Source organism: Microtus pennsylvanicus, chromosome 15 (assembly GCF_037038515.1).
Source record: "Microtus pennsylvanicus isolate mMicPen1 chromosome 15, mMicPen1.hap1, whole genome shotgun sequence".
Classification (NCBI taxonomy): Eukaryota; Metazoa; Chordata; class Mammalia; order Rodentia; family Cricetidae; genus Microtus; species Microtus pennsylvanicus.
The window spans coordinates 18,017,940-18,037,406 of record NC_134593.1 but is presented as its reverse complement, the minus strand read 5'-3'; the positions used below and the strand labels follow the sequence as shown (position 1 = coordinate 18,037,406).

At 43.1% G+C, this 19,467-nt stretch overlaps 1 protein-coding gene across 1 annotated transcript in view; it reads left to right on the top strand.

Moving 5' to 3' along the window:
- The window catches only part of Micu2 (mitochondrial calcium uptake 2), an 88,011-nt gene extending 70,609 nt beyond the window's left edge, over window positions 1–17,402 (top strand). Inside the window, exons 7-12 of the mRNA XM_075949775.1 lie at window positions 4,497–4,562; window positions 7,710–7,807; window positions 11,389–11,560; window positions 13,505–13,613; window positions 14,022–14,179; window positions 15,527–17,402. Coding sequence (XP_075805890.1) covers window positions 4,497–4,562; window positions 7,710–7,807; window positions 11,389–11,560; window positions 13,505–13,613; window positions 14,022–14,179; window positions 15,527–15,619 — 696 coding nt within the window. The 3' untranslated portion in view covers window positions 15,620–17,402. The remainder of the gene's footprint in view (window positions 1–4,496; window positions 4,563–7,709; window positions 7,808–11,388; window positions 11,561–13,504; window positions 13,614–14,021; window positions 14,180–15,526) is intronic.
- Window positions 17,403–19,467: the final 2,065 nt, after the last annotated feature.

Genomic DNA, 19,467 nt, shown 5'->3' with positions numbered 1-19,467 from the left:
TAATAACAAATGATAAATATAACAAACAATATTGAGAGCAAAAGTTTTGCTAAAGAGTAACTACAATTAGACAAAAGGGGGAGCAGACACAGGCAGCGCGCGCGCCGGCGGGCGGTTGCGCACGGGAAATCTGGCCAGGGCGGCTCGGAACAGAGGCTTAGGCGCTGTTAAAAAGGCTCTGTGGATATCAAACTCACTGCTTGATACTCTAACAAGCAGCAGGGAAAATCGAGTCGCTCAGAATCTCAGCTGTTTCAGCGCACGCCCAGAGAGACTGCTCAGAATCTCTACTTCTTCCGCGCGCGCCCAGAGAGACCGCCGCAGCGACCCCGGGGTGCAAGAGACTCCGTTCGGGGCCGGTTCTCGGCAAAGCCCCACGTTGGGCGCCAGATGTACCGGCACAAAATAAAGGCAATGCAGATATCAAAGAATATTTACCAGTTTATTGTTAAACTTACTGAACCAAAGTTCCAGCGTAGCACAGGTAGCGAGGAACAAAAGGGCCGAGCCGCCTCTCCGCGCACCCTTTATTGGCGTGGATTCGCCTGAGGCAAACCCCGCCCTCTAAAGGGAGCTGATTTAACCCCTTTATATCAATAAATCAAAGACCATACCAATGTAAAGTATTCATTTCTATATTATATCCCACCTTAAATGAAAACAAACATTTATAAAAAATCATTTTGGGAAATTGGGCATAGTTTTCTCCAAACTGCTTCCTGCTGTTTGGTGGGTGAAGTATTTTTAGGCTTCATGGAGACCTTTAAGGGAGTCTTGTTCCATCAAACCATATTAACTTGGAAAGAATCTACAGGTTCTCTTCTTCTGTGGAAACAAAAGCAGAACATCTTATCCAAAGCAACATATCCTTAGACCCAAATTTTGAAGTCAAGATACCTTTTAAAATATATATGCTGGTTTGGCTTAGCATATTGAACAATGAAATTAAGTATATCTTTATAGTTAGCTCTTTCACGGGCAAAAAATTCAAAGAAAACACAATAACATACATAATCTAGACTGTGTATTTTCTATCTTTATGTGACTTTCTATACCTCTTTAATCCATGACTGTACTCTTTTATATTATTTTTACTGTCTTTTTAAAGATTAGTTTTATTTTTAAAACTATTTGCTTCTTTTTATAACTGTACTCTTTTTCCTGTCTCTCCCAAGCCTACATAAATTTTTTGAACACAGTGTGACCCATTCAGAGGTTTATTTTTGTCTAAATCTGTCTTTATTGTGTATATCTAATCATTTTCTGACCAGGAGTGCCATTTTTTCCCTAAACGTTAAGCAAGTGTGGCTAGGACCAACTCTGTGGCCCTGCCTGTTGGTTCTGCCCCATCCAACATGGCAGAAATATGTTCACCAACTCTGTGAGTCATGCTCACCACCCCAGCTCTAGGAAGGCAGTGTGTCTGTGCACCATTAGGTAATTTGTAGCACACTACTCATAAACCCATTTAAATGCAGGTCCTCCCAAAAGAGTCAGGGTTTTTTTTTTAATATTTATTATGTATACAATATTCTGTCTGTGTGTATGCCTGCAAGCCAGAAGAGGGCACCAGACCCCATTACAGATGGTTGTGAGCCCCCATGTGGTTGCTAGGAATTGAACTCAGGACCTTTGGAAGAGCAGGCAATGCTCTCAACCTCTGAGCCATCTCTCCAGCCCTTAAGAGTTAGAGTTTTTACTGCCAGCATGTACCAAAAAGCCATCTCTTAAAGAAGCTATGCAGTTTTTGCTGCTAATGCTGAGTCAGGAAGCCTTCTCTTAAATGAGCCACGCCTCTGCTCACCACCAGCAAACAGAACCTATCTGAAAAAAAAAATGCAGCTACCAAGAAGCTCCAATTGACTCTCGATTTTGTGGATCTAGAAGCCTTTTTTTTTAATTAAGCTTTCTGAGGCTTTATGTGGATGTACATTGCTGAACATTGGGTGCCATTTTGTAAGCAGAAGCTGCTTGCTCATTTCCCAGCCACCCAGACCCGAATAATCACAGAGATACTATATTAATTATAACACTATTTGGCCAATTTCTAACTAGCTTTTCCATCTTAAATTAACCCATTTTTATGAATCTGTGTATTGTCACAAGACTGTGATCTACCTGTAAGTTTCTGGCATTTCGGCATCTTTCTCCTTCAGCAGCTACATGGCATCTCTTCGACTCTGCCTACTCTCTCTGCATCTCTCTTCCAGCCTGGCTATATTCTGCCCTGCTATACACCAAAGCAGCTTTATTCATTAACCAATAAAAGCAACACATGTACAGAAGGACATCCCACATTATTCCTGAAAACACTAGAACTAAAAGAAGCAAACTCACCCAGGAGGACTAGACAGCAGGAAATAATCGAAATGAGAGCAGAATTCAACAATACAGAAACAAAACAATACTAAGAAACAATGAGACAAAGAGTTGGTTCTTTGAGAAAATCAACAAAATAGACAAACCTTTATCGAAGCTAACCAAAAGGCAGAGAGAAATATCCAAATTAGCAAAATCAGAAACAAAAAAGGAGACATAACAACAGACACAGAGGATATCCAGAGAATCATCAGGTCATACTTTGAAAACCCATACCCCTCAAAATTGGAAATTAAAGGAAATGAACAATTTTCTGGATAAATATCACTTACCAAAATTAAATCAAGACCAGATAAACAAATTAAATAGGCCTATAACTGCTATAGAAATAGAAACAGTCATCAAAGGTCTCCTAGCCAAAAAAATCCCGGAACCAGATGGTTTCAGTGCAGAATTCTACAAGATTTTCAAAGAACAAATACCAATACTCCTCAAATCAGCTTCTTCATTAACCAATGGTAATAAAACATTCACAACATACAAAAGGGCGTCTCTCCTCACAGGTAGACGAATAAGCTGAAAAGTGTTGGAGTCAGTGCGACACAGCTCAGCAGTGAATACAAACAGGTCACATGCATGAATCTTGAGATAACCATGCTGAAAGAAAAAAGGCACATACAGAACAATATGCAGTGTTCGGTTACACTTGAAAACAATGTGAAATTAACTTAGAGAAAAAAGCAGAATTGCTTCCATGGACATTCAGGAAGGACAGGCTGACAACAGAAAGAAAAAAATTTCAAGTGTACAAGGCTAGGATCTGGTTTGTTTGTTTGATTGGTGGTTGGTTGTTGTTGTTGTTGTTGTTTTTCAAGACATGGTTTCTCTGTAGCTTTGGAGCCTGTCCTGGAACTAGTTCTTGTAGACCAAGCTTGCCTCAAACTCACAGAGTTCCGCCTGCCTCTGCCTCCCAGGTGCTGGGATTAAAGATGTGCGCCACCACTGCCTGACCAGGATCTGGGTTTTAAAGTATGTGAATTTTTTCTTTTTTTTTTTTTCTTTTGGTTTTTCAAGACAGGGTTTCTCTGTGGTTTTGGAGCCTGTCCTGGAACTAGCTCTGTAGACCAGGCTGGTCTCGAACTCACAGAGATCCGCCTGCCTCTGCCTCCCGAGTGCTGGGATTAAAGGCATGCACCACCACCGCCCGGCTGTCAATTTTTTCTAAAGCACTGTCCAGAGTAACAAGCAGTGAGCACCCCAGAGTGCTGCTCCTCCCAGAGGCTGAGTGTTCCTTACATGGAAGTTTGTTGCTCTTATCTTTGTTGGATTATGTTCATTTCTGCATGAAAGAAGTGCAGGTGTTGGGCAAAGGAGGGATTCGGAGTGTGAGAATTGGGCCTGACGCTGTGCCATGGGGTTTTCAATGGCAGACATAAAAGGTGAAAGTGATGTCAAGCTTTCAATTGTTTCCCTGAAGCCAGGAGGGCGTGGCGCACAGGGGAGGGAGGACTCCAGAGAACCCAGCATAAGCCATTTGCCTAACTAAACATAAAAGGGTGCCAAGTGTAGACTGATGATCTCTGACTTAATGTTAGCAGTTTATAAATTACTAACAAGTCATTTTTTAAAGAAAGTCCTGACGATTTGTTCCTAATTGATTTACGCCATAGTTAGAGATTGTGTGCACATCTCACTTCTTTTCAACCCTTTCTTTTTTTTGCTTCCCGCACGAAGACTGGTACGAATGGCTCTGGAAGGTAGGTAGGCTGCTTAGCAGACTCAGTTTTAAGAAACCGTTAACAGTTTTATAGTTAACAAAAATATACGTATTTCAACATGTTACAAATAAATAAAAGAGAGAACATATGTAGAAGAGTGGCGTTGTATGTGATCGCATCTGAAATGTGGCTGTAAAGTGTCAGCGGTGTAAGAAACACGTCCAAATGGAAACCATCCGAAAGGAGTGAAAGGCAGACTGCAGCTTGTCTGCTGGAGGAGCTGCTGCTAAGCAGAGAACTGCGGCCCTGGCGGCCTTTCTGCCTGCTTAATCCTGCAGTCTTGCATGGCCTACAGCCAGCCGCAGACAGCTAGATGCCCTGTAACAGCTAAGCATCTGTCTTCAGGTTACTTCAGTTCTCCATTAGACAGCCATGTAAGTGTGTCTGTAATCTTTTCAGTTGCAGAAGATCATAAGTAAACAAGATGACTTCAAGACAGTGAAGACGAATGAGGCCGAATCCCAGGTATGTAAGGAAATGCTTCCAAACACATGGTGTTGGTAAAATCTGAACTCTGGTCCTCACACTGTGTGCTAAGTGCTCTACACACTAAGCTGTCTCCATAGCTCATTATCTCATCTCATTGTGGCTTCAAGGTGCATTGTTGTATGGCTACAATATTTATGCTGTCATTCCCCTTTGGGGAAGTATTTAACATACATCTGTCTTTCAGAGTTCATAAGGCTGCAGGGAATAATCCTAGGATTATGCTATTCTATAGGCATGTGACTATATCTTAGGGATAACTGACCACAAATTCAGTTGCTGGATCCAAGCGTGTGACTGTTGAGTAGGTTAACAGACTGACCAGTATTAACCGGTATTCGTGTGGGACACTACTTTCCATTCCCACCAGTGGTATATACCAATACATTTCAGCTGACTATCATCTGGTCATTGTGCGTCCATCTTACAAGATTTTCTTAAACATCTGAATCACTCTACTTTAGAACATATCTATTTCAAATGTATAAGTTTTTAAAAATCACAGCCTCTGCCAAGAGCACATCTGTATCCCAGCACTCAGGAGGCAGAGACAGACAGATCTCTGTGAGTTCAAGGCCAGCCAGAGCTACACAAAGACACCCTCTCAAAAACCAAATACAACCTCCCCTCCACTGACATCACAGCAGGGGAGGATAACCTGATGCCAAGTTGTCTTCTTAGGAAGAAACTTATTTTTATTTAGTCCAGACTAGAGAATTGCTCAGTTGGTAAAGCATTTGTATTAAAAGCCCAAGGTCATAAACTCAATCCCCAGAGCCCACATAGAAGCTAGATTTGGTAGTGTATGCTTGTAATCCCAATACTGGGAAAGTGGACAGGAGTATCCTTGGGGTCCCCTGGCAAGCTACCTAACCTAACCTAGTTGGTAAGCTTTAGGCCAGTGAGAGACCTGATTCCCAAACAAGTGTTCATATTCCTGAGGGTGACACCTAGGGTTGTCTTCTGGCCTACACATATACAAACACTGTTAAAAACAACAGTAATTAGGAGCTGGGGAAATGTCTCAGCGTCTAAAGCATTTGCGTGGAAGCATGAGAGCTCAACTCATGTACACTGTGTGGCTGGAAGAGCCACAGTGACTGCAGCTTTGCAGATACAGGGCTCTGGCAGGGCAGGGCCAGTTAGAGACCCTGCCTCTCTGCAGTGGCGAGCAATCCAAAGGAACTGCATCAGCCTTGAGCCTCCACTTGTGTGCACCAGCAAAGACACCTGTGCCCACACATGTGAATGAGCGCATACACATGCACGCCACATATACACAATGGCAGGTGTGTATTAGTACGTGAATGAGAAATTCCCTGAAACAAAAATGAAAACTTAGCCGGGCGGTGGTGGCGCACGCCTCTAATCCCAGCACTTGGGAGGCAGAGGCAGGCGGATCTCTGTGAGTTCGAGACCAGCCTGGTCTACAAGAGCTAGTTCCAGGACAGACTCCAAAACCACAGAGAAACCCTGTCTCGAAAAACCAAAAAAAAAAAAAAAAAAAATGAAAACTTAGAAATATTTGTTTTCTTAGAGCAAAGTATGTTTAAATTGTTAAAACAGTGCAGTACTCCTTAAATCTCAGAATCTGGGGCTCTGAGGTAGAGTTACAACTTCAAGGCCAAGTTGAGCTATGGTGAGATCTTTACCTCAAGAAAAAGGAAGAGTGGGGCTCAGAATATTGACTGAGCTTCCAGAGGTCCTGAGTTCATTTTCCGGCACCCACATGGCAGCTCACAGCTGTCTATAAATCTGGGCCTGTGGGATCCAGTACACAGACATCCATGTAGACCAAACGCCCACATACATAAATAGATCTTTAAAGAGGGGAAACAGGCAGGGAGACCGACAGTGCACTCCGCGGTGGTGCTTACAGAGTGTCCACAGAGTCCTGGTTCAGTTCCAGCACCACTTAAGTGAAGCGGATGTGCAGCCCAGTCTAGGAGGGCACGGTCCTCCTTGCTACTGGAAACCTGTCTCAAAAGAATAAGAGTTGAAGTGGACATGTAAGGTAAAATCAGAATCTCTTAACCAGGGAATTTAGAGCAGATGTGGTGTGCAACTCTAACTTCATTTAATTTATGCTCAGAGCAAGACTTAAATCCAAATCTAATTAGAAAAACAAAATTCCCAGGGAATTAAGGGAAAAAGTTGGTAAATATAATCAAAATACATTGTATGAAATTCTTAAAGAATAGTAAAAATATTTTAGCTACCATGAATTTTACTCATGCTTTGACATTTGGTCTGATGTTTGGTAAATGTCAGAAGTAGAAGCTGAGCTTAAATTTGGGGACATCTGGCTATTGAGTTGATTTGTCCCCTCATTCTGTAATCCTGAGGCAGACACCCTCTACACTTCACAAGATATGTAGAGCCTTAGGACTGTGGAAATCTGAATCTAAAAATAAAAAATTCTACTGATAGCCAAACTGAGTGGAAGAGAGAATGAAGACATGCTTTCACAGATAATGGTGTCTGTGGGCCCGGGGCAGACAGGGCCTTTGGCTAAGAGTGCCAGGGAGCTGCAGGCCTCCAGTTGTTTGAGTCACGCAGCCCCTGTTTTAAATAGCCAGGTTCTGGAGAAAAGTAAGTCTGTGATGCTGACTGTAGTTCAGTAATGGCCCTGTCTGGACTGCCACTCTGTGCAAGGAGAAGTCAGCAGTGAGGACAGAAGTGTAGGGTGGAGCTGGAAGGATCACTGGGCGCTGGACTCCAGGCCACTGTGGTGTGGGCTGCAGAGAGCCTCTGGGTGGCAGTGTCAGGGCACTTCAGGGAGCGCTAGGAGGGACTTGGTCCACTAGTCCAGCGCGGCAGCACGCACCTGTAGCCCCAGCTGACCTGAAAGAGAACGAGGAGACCCACCCTGGACTCTCTAGACTTTCAACTTTTCCCCATTCAGTGTAGTTTCAGCTGTAGGTTTGTCCTGTTAGGGTGTGTCCCTTCTGTTCTTAGATTCTGTAGAGTTTCATCACAGGATGGTAGTGGAAGTTGGGGGGAGTCCTCTTAGCCAAGGTCGTAGGCAGGAGTGACTGCCCTCATTGCCTTCACGTCCTACAGGACACGCTCGTGGACACTTCCCCAAGCTCATACCCACAGGTTCCTTTCTGTGCTTCTTTATAGGAACCAGCAGTGAAAGAGTCTGGAATTAACACAACCCTTCAAGTGCGTTTCTTTGGGAAAAGAGGAGAAAAAAAACTTCATTATAAAGAATTTCGAAGGTAAACATAAAATTTGGGGTAATGTTATATGTAAGAAATGAAGAAACTATCCGGGTGGTGGTGACACATACCTTTAATTCCAGCCCTCAGGAGGAATACACAGGCAGATCTCTGTGAGTTTGAGGCCAAGCTTGCCTACAAAATGAGTTCCAGGATAGTCAGGGATACACAAAGAAACCATGTCTCCAAAAGCCAAGAAGGGAGGGAGGGAGGGAGGGAGGGAGGGAGGGAGAGAGAGAGAGAGAGAGAGAGAGAGAGAGAGAGAGAGAGAGAGAGAGAGAGAGAGAGAGAGGAAGAGACTGAATATCCTCATTTTCTAGAACTGCAGACTGTAAGGCAGCAGTTGTTGGCTTCTGACCCCTTTGGCAAACCTGTCTCCAGAATACTTACATTGTGATTCATAGCAGTAGTAAAATCACAGTTATGAAGTAGCAATGAAATAATGTTGTGATTGGGGTCACCACAATATGAAGAACTATATTAAAGGGTCACAGTGTTAGGAAAGTTGAGAATCCCTGCTCTGCTCTAAACCTAGATACTCTTTATGGTTCTTTAAGGTACTTATCACTGAGAATGTAACCTATAAAACATAAAGTTACTATTCTTAAATATTCCAGCCCATTTTTTAAAAATAATATCTGTTTTATAAAATGTAATAGTTATTTTTGGTTACTTGATATTGGCAAATAAGAGACATGCCCCAAGCATCACTTTGGATTTTTTGTTTTGGTGTTTTGAGACAAGGTTTCTTTGTGTGCTTTTGGCTGTCACTCTGTAGACCAGGATGGCCTCGAATTCACAGAGATCGCCTGCCTCTGCCTCCTGGGTGCTGGGATTAAAGGTGTGCGCTACCACCACCCAGCAATTTTGTTCTTAACACTAAACAAGCAGCCCAGTTTAACACAAAATAAGGTCATGCACTGTGTTCCCAAGTGCAGCTCTGCTGGGACCAGCACTGGCTCATCTCAGCCGGAGTTACTGTGCACTGAAACGGTCCTGAGGTGTGGACACTCAGCTCTTGTCTATACAGGCCTCTTCTGCAGAGGTCCAGCAATAAATCTGCACGACCAACAGCTGTATTGTGAAAATAGCCAGACAGCGCGGTAGGAGGCAGACGGTTCCGTGTCTCAGATAAAGCATCATGCCAACATACTTCCCTGAACTTATTTCTTCGTAAAATTAGAGTATCTGGTTATTGTAATCCTTAACACAGTGGAGCCCTGCTTACCTCCTCCCTGGGCCTCCCTGGAGCACTCTCTAGAACACGGTTTCTAAACAGGTACTAGAAAGCAGCAGATCAGAATACTAGAAAAATCCTGATATGGAAGGCAAGGGGCCTGCATCTTCCTTGGCTCCAGCATTTCTGCTAAGATTTGCTAAGTCTATATATACATATACACCATGTGCTGTTGTGTCTCAAACACTAAGCATAATCCTTTTTACAGGCTATGTGGGAAACATCATGCCATTCTGATGCATTGCTCTGAATGCTTCTGTCAATGAAGAGATTTTACCCCATGTGGGAAGTTAGGAGTAGATTAAAGGGAGACCCAGGGAAAGGCGTGTAGCCCATGAAGATAGATGGGCTCTTATGTACGTTTATCAGGTGGTTTTCTTTTTAAAAGGCCCTTGGCATTGCAAAGAAGCTGCGGTGTGAAGAGAGGTGTGCTCTTCCCTTTCATAGCTGGTAGCAGTGAACCGAAGCACGCTGTAGCCAGTGTTGTTTAGAATGAGGTGTCACCTCCGCTTTTCTCTTGTTCTCTGTCCAGTTGGTCACCTCTTGGTCCCTCGGTTCTCCAGTGCTGCTGCAGCCCAGCACACTTCTTTGCCTCTTGCTCCATCTCCTTGGTCAGCCTCCCAGTCTCTTACCCTCTTCCCTCCTATCTCAGAAGGTGGAAAAGAAAAGCACAGCTGCCGGGCGGTGGTGGCGCACGCCTTTAATCCCAGCACTCGGGAGGCAGAGGCAGGCGGATCTCTGTGAGTTCGAGACCAGCCTGGTCTACAGAGCTAGTTCCAGGACAGGCTCCAAAGCCACAGAGAAACCCTGTCTCAAAAAACCAAAAAAAAAAAAAAAAAAGAAAAGAAAAGCACAGCTGTTGTGCACGCCTCTTTGCTCACTACAGACTCATCTACAAATAAAGCATTCTTTTAATTATCCTGATGCAAATCAGTCAGGGCGCAGTTAGCACTCAGTCAGTTAAGTGCTTGTTCTATAAACACAAGGACCTGAGTTCATTTGCCAGCAGCTATATGAAAAACAGACATGGCGACACATGCCTGCAACACCAGTGCTATGGAAACAGAAACAGAAGGATCCCTGGAGCTCACTGGTCAGACAGAGCCACTGAATCGGCAATGGCAGACCCTGTCTCAAAAAATAAGGTGGAAAAGTGATAGAGGAAGACAACAGGCTTCAATCTGTAGCCTTTGCAAGCACTGAAACACACATACACCAACACGCACCCATATACACTAACACACATGCACCCATACACACACTAACACACACACTAAAGCACGTGAACACGCTAACACAAAAAAGTCGTTGACTATTATCATAGTACACAATACAAAAAAATTCAGTAAAACAAAATACAAAATATATCAGTAAAATATCGCTATCCATTAGTTCAACCCACAACCCAAAATGCATTCAGTTTTAGACAAAATTCTGCTTTGACCCAGAAAGAAATACAGCATCAAAAATCTGTGCATCCGGTATGTTCAGCAAATGTCGCAGAGATAGACATCTATGCCCATTCTCCCCTCTACACTTGGAAGCTTACAGGAGAAATGCAGACCCTAAAGCAAGCTACTAACAGTGGTGGTTTTCTCCCACTAGCCTGATTGTATGTATTTCTTTATCCCATGTATATATTCTACCCATTTTAAACTATACCATGGCACACAAAAGGTAAAAATTATTTAAAGGAGATTGCAACACTTGAAAGCATAGGATGCTCATAATGGCTTTGACATTACTTAAGTAATAAACCTTAGTGCAATTTTTCTAGATTCTTGTTCAAGAAAGTAAAAGTTTAATCTGACAGCTATCAATGTGACTTTGCTCAAAGTAACATGCTGGTTTTATTTTTTTAAAAAAAAAGTGTGTGTTGTCACATAGATTCACGCTGTTGCCCCAAAAACTGCAGATAATTTCATGTAGACCTAAGCTTCCGATACAAAGTCATTGTTTCTATGTTGGTGTGCATTAATTATTAAGCTGAAAGGAATGTCCTTCCCTATACTTTAATTTTTCCGGCTATTGATGTTTGTGCATTGGGAAAATGCTCTTTTCTGTAAATCTGTTAAAGCAGCATTCAGCAAAACTTTTACACCTTCACACCAATGGCAGCTGTGGGTGCCAGCTGTAGTCTGCACAGACCTGCTGGACTATTGGACTTGGCCAGTCTCTGGCTGCTCTCTCACGCCCTGACACAACCCCGCTACAGTATTAAGGGGAATGCCGCTCGCTGCTCATACCAGCAGTTGTGGGGAGGCAGGAGCGCCTCACAGCCCCGCTACAGTATTAAGGGGAATGCCGCTCGCTGCTCATACCACTTTTCTACTTTACTGTTTAGATTTATGGAAAACTTACAAACTGAAGTTCAAGAAATGGAATTCCTTCAGTTTTCTAAGGGTCTGAACTTCATGAGGAAGGAAGATTTTGCAGAGTGGCTCCTTTTCTTCACTAACACTGAAAATAAAGACATCTACTGGAAAAACGTGAAAGAAAAGTTGTCGGTAGGAGAGGTCGGTATACCTTTTCTTTACACATTTGAGAGACTTGAAACAGACCAGAAATTTCATGGGACATAGTGACTTGTAACTGAAGTGATGCAGCCAGGTCAAGGACACTTCCCTAGTACTAGCTCTCTGTCACGAGCTGCCTCCCACACTGCACAGCCCCTGTGAGGCTGCAGCTCCACCGTGGGACAAGGCTCTACCCAGCGCTGAGTGCTGCTCTGGAGAGCTTAGCCAGAGGAAATAAGCAAGGCTGTTTGGGAAGAAGACCGTGGTTGTCTCTGTTTACAGAGGATTTGACTATGTACCCAGCGAGCCCAACAGAGCCCCCTTGAAAACCATCAGGAAAAAATTGAATTCAGTGAAATGCTGCTGTGTCATTAGCATATTAGAAGTAGATGTCCCGTGGACACATTTTCACAGGAAATGTGATTTGTGTGTGAGCTTCAAAGTGGTGATCACCAGACTCGCAGTCGTGGTTTTGTACGCGTCTGAGTGACTTTCTGTTGCTGTGACACCATCACTAAGGCGATCCCACTATAGATGGTTATGAGTCACCATGTGGTTGCTGGGAAGTGAACTCAGGACCTCTAGAAGAGTAGCCAGTGCTCATAACTGCTGAGCCATCTCCGGCCCCTCTCCAAGTTCTTTTTACTGGTAAAGGTAGCTTTTAAACTTAGGTTTTGCCGGGCGATGGTGGCGCACGCCTTTAATCCCAGCACTCGGGAGGCAGAGGCAGGCGGATCTCTGTGAGTTCGAGACCAGCCTGGTCTACAGAGCTAGTTCCAGGACAGGCTCCAAAGCCACAGAGAAACCCTGTCTCGAAAAACCAAAATAATAATAATAATCTTAGGTTTTGTTTATTCTTAAGTACGTAGATACTGAATCAGATAGACCAAGGTTCAAATCTCAGTTCTACTCCATAGACCTTGGTCAAAGGAACCTAAGAGTTGCCTGCCTGAGGTTTAGGCAAAGATAATACACATCTTAGATGGCAGAGCTGAAGTTTCAGCATCGGCCACCTTGTCCAGTGCCCTGTACACTGGTTAAGTAGGAGTGGCCCATTGAACAGGGTGTTAGTAGTCTCCTTGGCTGTAGTCATAAAGTACAGAAAAACCAATCTTCTCTCTGTTCTGGAGATGTGAAATCTAAGATCAAAGTGCCAGCAAGGCTGGGTTTAAACTGTTCTTTGCTGTCTGTCCTCTGTGGCCTCGGATGGTTGCGGCTCTGTGGGGTGTGTGCATGTACACAGGGAGAAAGGGAACAAGAGCAGCAATGAGTATACATACTTACGTTAGTGTGTATATTCCCGTGGACATCAGACTAACAGGACTGCAACCCTCCCAGGACCTCACTTTACCTCTGCAGCCTCCTTCAAAATGAGAATCAGGAGAGAAGCTAGGACTGGTCCAAGAGTGCCCCATCCACACAGCCACACGGCAGCCTCACTCTCATGGACCTCCTGCAGTTCTAGAATCTAGTGTTCTGTTCTTCTGCTGGGAGGCTGGGAGGGGGTTGCTTTAGGTTTTTTGTTGTTGTTTTGTTTTGTTTTCTTGTTTTTTAAGACAGGATTTCTCTGGCTGTCCTGGAACTTACTCTGTAGACCAGGCTAGCCTCAACCTCACAGAGGTTGCCTCTGCCTCTACCTCTGTATTCCACTCTGTTCTGTGTCTTTAGCATTTTATCAACTTGCTTAGAAAGATCTAAGTTCATAAGCTTTAGGATAGAAGACTTAACATCAATAAGATTGCAATGTATAGTGGGGTGGTGGTGACACACGCCTTTAGAGGCGGATCTCTGTGAGTTTGAGGCCAGCCTGGTCTACAAGAGCTAATTCCAGGACAGCTAGGGCTGTTGCACAGAGAAACCCTGTCTCGAAAAACTAAAAAAGAAAGAAAAAAATATTTCAATGTATATGTAAAATTATAATTTAAAAACCTTTTATTTTATTAGAGCATTAGTTTGGATGAGTTCAAGTCATTTTGCCATTTTACAACGCATTTGGAAGACTTTGCTATCGCCATGCAAATGTTTAGCTTAGCTCATCGCCCCGTGAGACTGGGTAAGATACAGATCATTTCATTTTTATTGTCTGTAGGTAGCTTCACTATCGAGTAGATGATACCGATGAGGGGGTGACTAGCAGTAAGATAATGTTATTCTCCGTTCATCCACCCGCAGGCTTACTCAGGAAACACTTTATCTGCTTTTGCTTTCTTATTCTCCCGAAGGGGAAGGACATGGAATTAAATATGTTACTGGGAACCTTGATTACCTTGAAATGCCCTGCTTTACCCTCATGACATTTCTCAACCAAACGCATGATTTGAATACTCTCGTGATTTGTGTACACTTGTGATTTGAATACACTCGTGATTTGAATGCTCTTCTCAAATAATGGGAAACTGTGGATTAAATCCACTTAGACTAATTTACCTGTTGATCGGCAGTTTCTTGCTGTGCTTTTCAGCGGAGTTTAAGAGAGCTGTGAAAGTAGCCACTGGACAGGAGCTCTCAAACAATATCTTGGACACCGTCTTCAAGATCTTTGACTTGGACGGCGATGAGTGCCTCAGCCATGGGGAGTTTCTTGGAGTATTAAAAAACAGGATGCATCGAGGTTTATGGGTAACAGATTTTAGTTTGTTTATTTTTTGTTTTTTTTAATCTGTGTTTTTACATGTTAGTAATAATAGTATTAAACCTAAAATTTAGAGCAAATGAAATATGTTAAATGGAATCTTTATCATTTATACAGAAACTAAACTACAACCAAACCCTGAACTGTCTTTCACAAGAATGATATTTACCATTTTCCTTGCTTTAAAAATAACCTGAGTCTGGGAAAATGGTTCCATTAGTTAGGCCCTGAGTTTGGTCCCCAGAACCAGGTAAATGCCAGGCACAGTGACATGTACTTAAAATCCCACTTCTGGAGAGACAGAGATAGGTGGGTCTGTGGGTTTTGCCAGCTAGCCAGACTAGCCTCCTTTTTGAGCTTCAGGCCAGTGAATGACACCCAAGGCTGTCCTCGGACCTCTGTCATTGTACATACTTATACACACGCATGCACACACACTTGGACATACATGCACACTTGTATATTGAATGTATACATACTCACATACATCTGAATCTAATTTCAGAAATCACAGCCTAGTATCTAACCTTGAGTCTGACTTTGGATCTGACCTTAGATCTGACTTTGGAACTGACCTTGGACTCATTAGGTTCAAATCCTGCCCTGTCATGTATTAACTGATGAATCTTTTTTGTTTTTTGTTTTTTTGAGACAGGGTTTCTCTGTGTAGCTTTGGAGCCTGTCCTGGCACTCACTCTGTAGACCAGGCTGCCCTCGAACTCACAGAGATCCACCTGCCTCTGCCTCCGGAGTGCTGGGATTAAAGGTGTGTGCCACAGCCACGCAGCTAACTGATGAATCTTGAAGAGCCACTTAGTTTGTTCCTCAGATACCTCATCTGTATAATGAAGAAAATGATCAATTTACCAACAGTGCCTATGCAGGGAGCTAACTATGAAGCACGCAGAACCCTCAGTACATGTCGTGGCTGCTCATAGTCACATGCTGGGCTCTGAGTGGGCGACAGAGAAAGCCCAGAGTTTTGTTTGCATTAGCATCTACTAGAAGTACTCTCATGAAATAAATTTGTGTCAGAATAACTTGGCTTTACGCATCTGCACAGACAGTAAGTAGATAGTTAGGAAGAGAGCCAGGAAAAAGGGATGGTCAAGAACTGATGCTTGTGTTCCTAACATAAGATTATTCATTTACAATTAGAAAAGGATCCTGATTCCCACAGCACATGTTATCTCAGAGAAATTAATAAATATGGGTTTCATTACATGCATTTGGCAACATAACCCACCCTCAGCTTTCTTTAGAGAAGTATGGGAAGGCAGTAAGCAGGGCCACGAGACATGATCCCAGTGACTGACCTATCTCTCGGGTGACAGGTGTCGCAGCAGCAGAGTGTGCAAGAGTACTGGAAGTGCGTGAAGAAGGAGAGCATTAAGGGAGTCAAGGAAGCCTGGAAACAAGCTTTTTAAGAAAAAGATGTGTAGCAATTACATTGCTTGAAGTGCCAGAATTTGTGACATTTTTTTCAAAGAATTAATTTTCTCTAAATCTTTATTGAGTTGCGTTGTAATGTAAAAATGCCATGTACTCATTTTCTGGTTCAGGGATTGAGGCGGGGGGGCAGGGGGTAAAATGTATGCCACAGTGCGCATGTGAAAGTCAGAGTCCAGCCTGTGGGAGTCAGTTCTCTCCTACTATGGGAGTCCCAGAGATTGAACTTGGGTCATGAGCTTTGGCATCAAGTGTTCTTACCTAATAAGCCCTCTATCCAGCTCTGACTCAGTAATTGCTTGGTAAATTTTCATTAAAGAATATAATAAAAAGAACAGAAAATATTCCTTTACAGAAACACACACTACATTGTCAGAGGCCTGTATACAGAGTGATGCTTTGGTAAGCTGGAGGCCGAGACCTGTAATAAGAGCAGTGGGCTTCATTCCTGCCTGGCTCCTGGCAGCCTGGCTAGCTTATACCCCAAAATAATTACATGGAAACTATATTCTTTTAAACACTGCCTTGGCCCATTAGCTCTAGCCTCTTACTGGCTAATTTTCATATCTTGATTAACCCATTTTTAATAATGTGTGCAGCAGCACGAGGTAGTAGCTTACCAGGAAGGATCTTAACCTGTGTCCATCTTGGAGAGAAGAGCTATAGTGTCTGCCTGAATCTGCTTTTTTTTTCCCCAGCATTTTGTTCTGTCTACTCTGCCTATCAAGCTGCTGTCCTATCAAAGGCCAAAGCAGTTTCTTTATTAACCAATGAAATTAACATATAGACACATGACCCTCCTCCATCAGAGGCCGTCACTGAGCCCTTGGACATGAGAATGAGAGGTGCTTTCTAAAAGACTAAGCAAGTGCCACCTGTGACAAGTCTCACTCCAGGCTTCCCTCTCTGTGTCCTGTCCTGTGTGCCTGTTCCCTCTCTGTGTCCTGTCCTGTGTGCCTGTTCCCTCTCTGTGTCCTGTCCTGTGTGCCTGTTCCCTCTCTGTGTCCTGTCCTGTGTGACTGTTCCCTCTCTGTGTCCTGTCCTGTGTGCCTGTTCCCTCTCTGTGTCCTGTCCTGTGTGACTGTTCCCTCTCTGTATCCTGTCCTGTGTGACTGTTCCCTTGCCATATCCTGTCCTGTGTGACTGTTCCCTCACTGTGTCCTGTCCTGTGTGCCTGTTCCCTCTCTGTGTCCTGTCCTGTGTGACTGTTCCCTCTCTGTATCCTGTCCTGTGTGACTGTTCCCTTGCCATATCCTGTCCTGTGTGACTGTTCCCTCACTGTGTGTTCTCTGCCTTGAAAATAACCTGAGAGTGATGGTGGCTTGTCTGGAAGCAGGATAAAGTATTGACAGTGATACAGCAAAAATAGGCTTTCTTCTAAATTTTCTATACTTTTGAGATATAAATACAGTACCCTCTCTCCCAAACACATAGGTTTGGGGGCTCAACCTGCACAGGACACAGCTGAGTACCACACTTTCTTAACAACACACACAATGATCATAAGATCAAGGTCTCATAAAGGAAGATATATTGGGCTACGGGAAACATGCAAGATGGCACTATAAAGTAGTTGGCAGTAAAATAAATATGAAATAATATTATGGGGAAATGTATGTATATGTTTATGTATGTGTGTACAGGTGGGCATATATATGTATGTGGAAGCCCCTACTCCTAAAAGTAGCCCCTTACCCATGTCCCAGAAGTAACCCCAATAAACTCATTAGTTCACCAAGCTAGACTTGGATGATACTATTACTTTGGTCTGTTGTGTTTTTTTGAGATTTCCTTATTCTGTGTGTATAAGCATTGTACTTACTGTGTGCACCTTGTGTGTACCTGTGGATGTTGTAAGCCACCATGTGGATGCTGGGAACCAAAACCCAGGTTCTTTGCAAGAACACAAGTGCTTTAACCCTTTGGCCATCTCTCTAGTACCCTGTCCTTTATCTGGTGTTACCACAACATGAAAATCATAAAATGTTAGGAGATTTTTGTGGGCTTATAGTTTGGCACTTGGATTACTTTGAGACAGAGTCTTGCTATGTTACCCTGCCTGTCTTAGACCTTGATATGTAGTCCAGGATGTCCCTAAATTCAGAGACTCACCTGCCTCTGCCTCCTGCATTGTGGGACTAAAGGATATAATGACAATGATGTGTTGCAGTACAAAACATTGTACACACCTGCAAGACCAGTTGACTATAGTAGAGACGTCAGGTGCTTTTCATCAGGGCACCCAGAACATTACATAAAAGAAGGGGCTTGTTTTCAACAGTGTGCTAGGAAAATCCCGTGTCCACATACACCTGTCATCTTCCAAGCTCATGGCAGCTCAGTGAGCTCTAAGCACTGAATTGTATGCTAGCCCAAAATGCCAGATTCCTTTCACAGTCCTCCCAAAAACAACATGGTCAGGTCTACAGAGCAACCCCCCATGATCCTGGTACCAATTTTTCTAATTTGTTTTCTGTTGCTATGACAAACAGCATGACTGAGATCAACATAGGGAAGAAAGCATTTATTTCAGCTCACCTGTCCTACAGTCCACCATGAGGGCAGGGCAGGGCCCTGGAGGCAGGAACTGATCCAGTGGCGTGGAGGAGTGCTGCCTACTCAACTGCCCTTCGTGACTTCCTCAGTCTGCTTTCTTATCCCACCTGCCCAAGGGTGGCACTACTCCCAATGGGCTGGGCTTTCCCACATTGATAATTAATCAAGAAAATGCCTCCTACGGAATTGCCTACTGACCAATCTTATGACAGCATTTTCTCAATTTAAAAAAAAAAAAGCACGCACTCCTAGGAATTCAAATAAACATTTACATCTGGTAAATCATTGTATCATTATACATTTAGGCAATATATGTAAATACTAGTGTCCTTCAAAAGATGAGTAGAAACACAAATGTATGGTATACATAGAGTACAACATTACTCCACTGTAGTAAGGAGGCCACTTGGTTCCTGGCTGCTCAGCCCAGAAATAATCACACAGAAACTATATTAATTAAATCACTGTTTGACTCTAGCTTCTTATTGGCTAGCTCTTACATATTAATTTAACCTATTTCCATTCATCTGTGTATAGCCACAAGGATGTGGCTCACCTGGTAAAGTTCTGGCATCTGTCTTCAGTGGGGCTACATGGCTTCTCCTGACTCTGCCTTCCTTCACCCAGCATTCAGTTTAGTTTTCCCCACCTACCTAAGTTCTGCCCTATCAACAGGCCAAGGCAGCATACAGAGATGAATCCCACATCACGCCACTCTGTCATATAAAGGGATGAGGTTCTGGTACATGGTACACCACGGATGGATCTTGAAAAGATCACATACACAAAATGAAAGCCAGCAGAAAGGACTCATGTACAGTGGTCATCTATCTAGAACTAAGAGTGAAGTGGGCAGTGGGTGGTCACCTGTAGTTAAAGAATATAAGAGTTTATGAAAAATTTTGTGAACATGTATTAATGATGGGTGCACAACAGTAGGGCTGATATCACTGAGTCAAATATTTGTAAATAATGAAAGTTTCCATTTTTGTATGTTATATATTTTATCACAATTTTTAGATTTGCAGTGTAATATAGCAAAACCCACTAAATGTGTACTTGAAATGAGTGAACTGCCAAGCATGTGCATTATACCTTAATACAGCTGTTATTTTGTTTTATATAAACAAGATTAATCAATAGATTCAGTATTTGGAAATAGCCAGGAAAAACAAAGGATTGGAACTGGAATTCTCATCTTTATCTTCCTAATTTTTTCCCACAACCACCAGTAATTTTCAAAAAAAATACATTTATTGGGAGAGGTGGC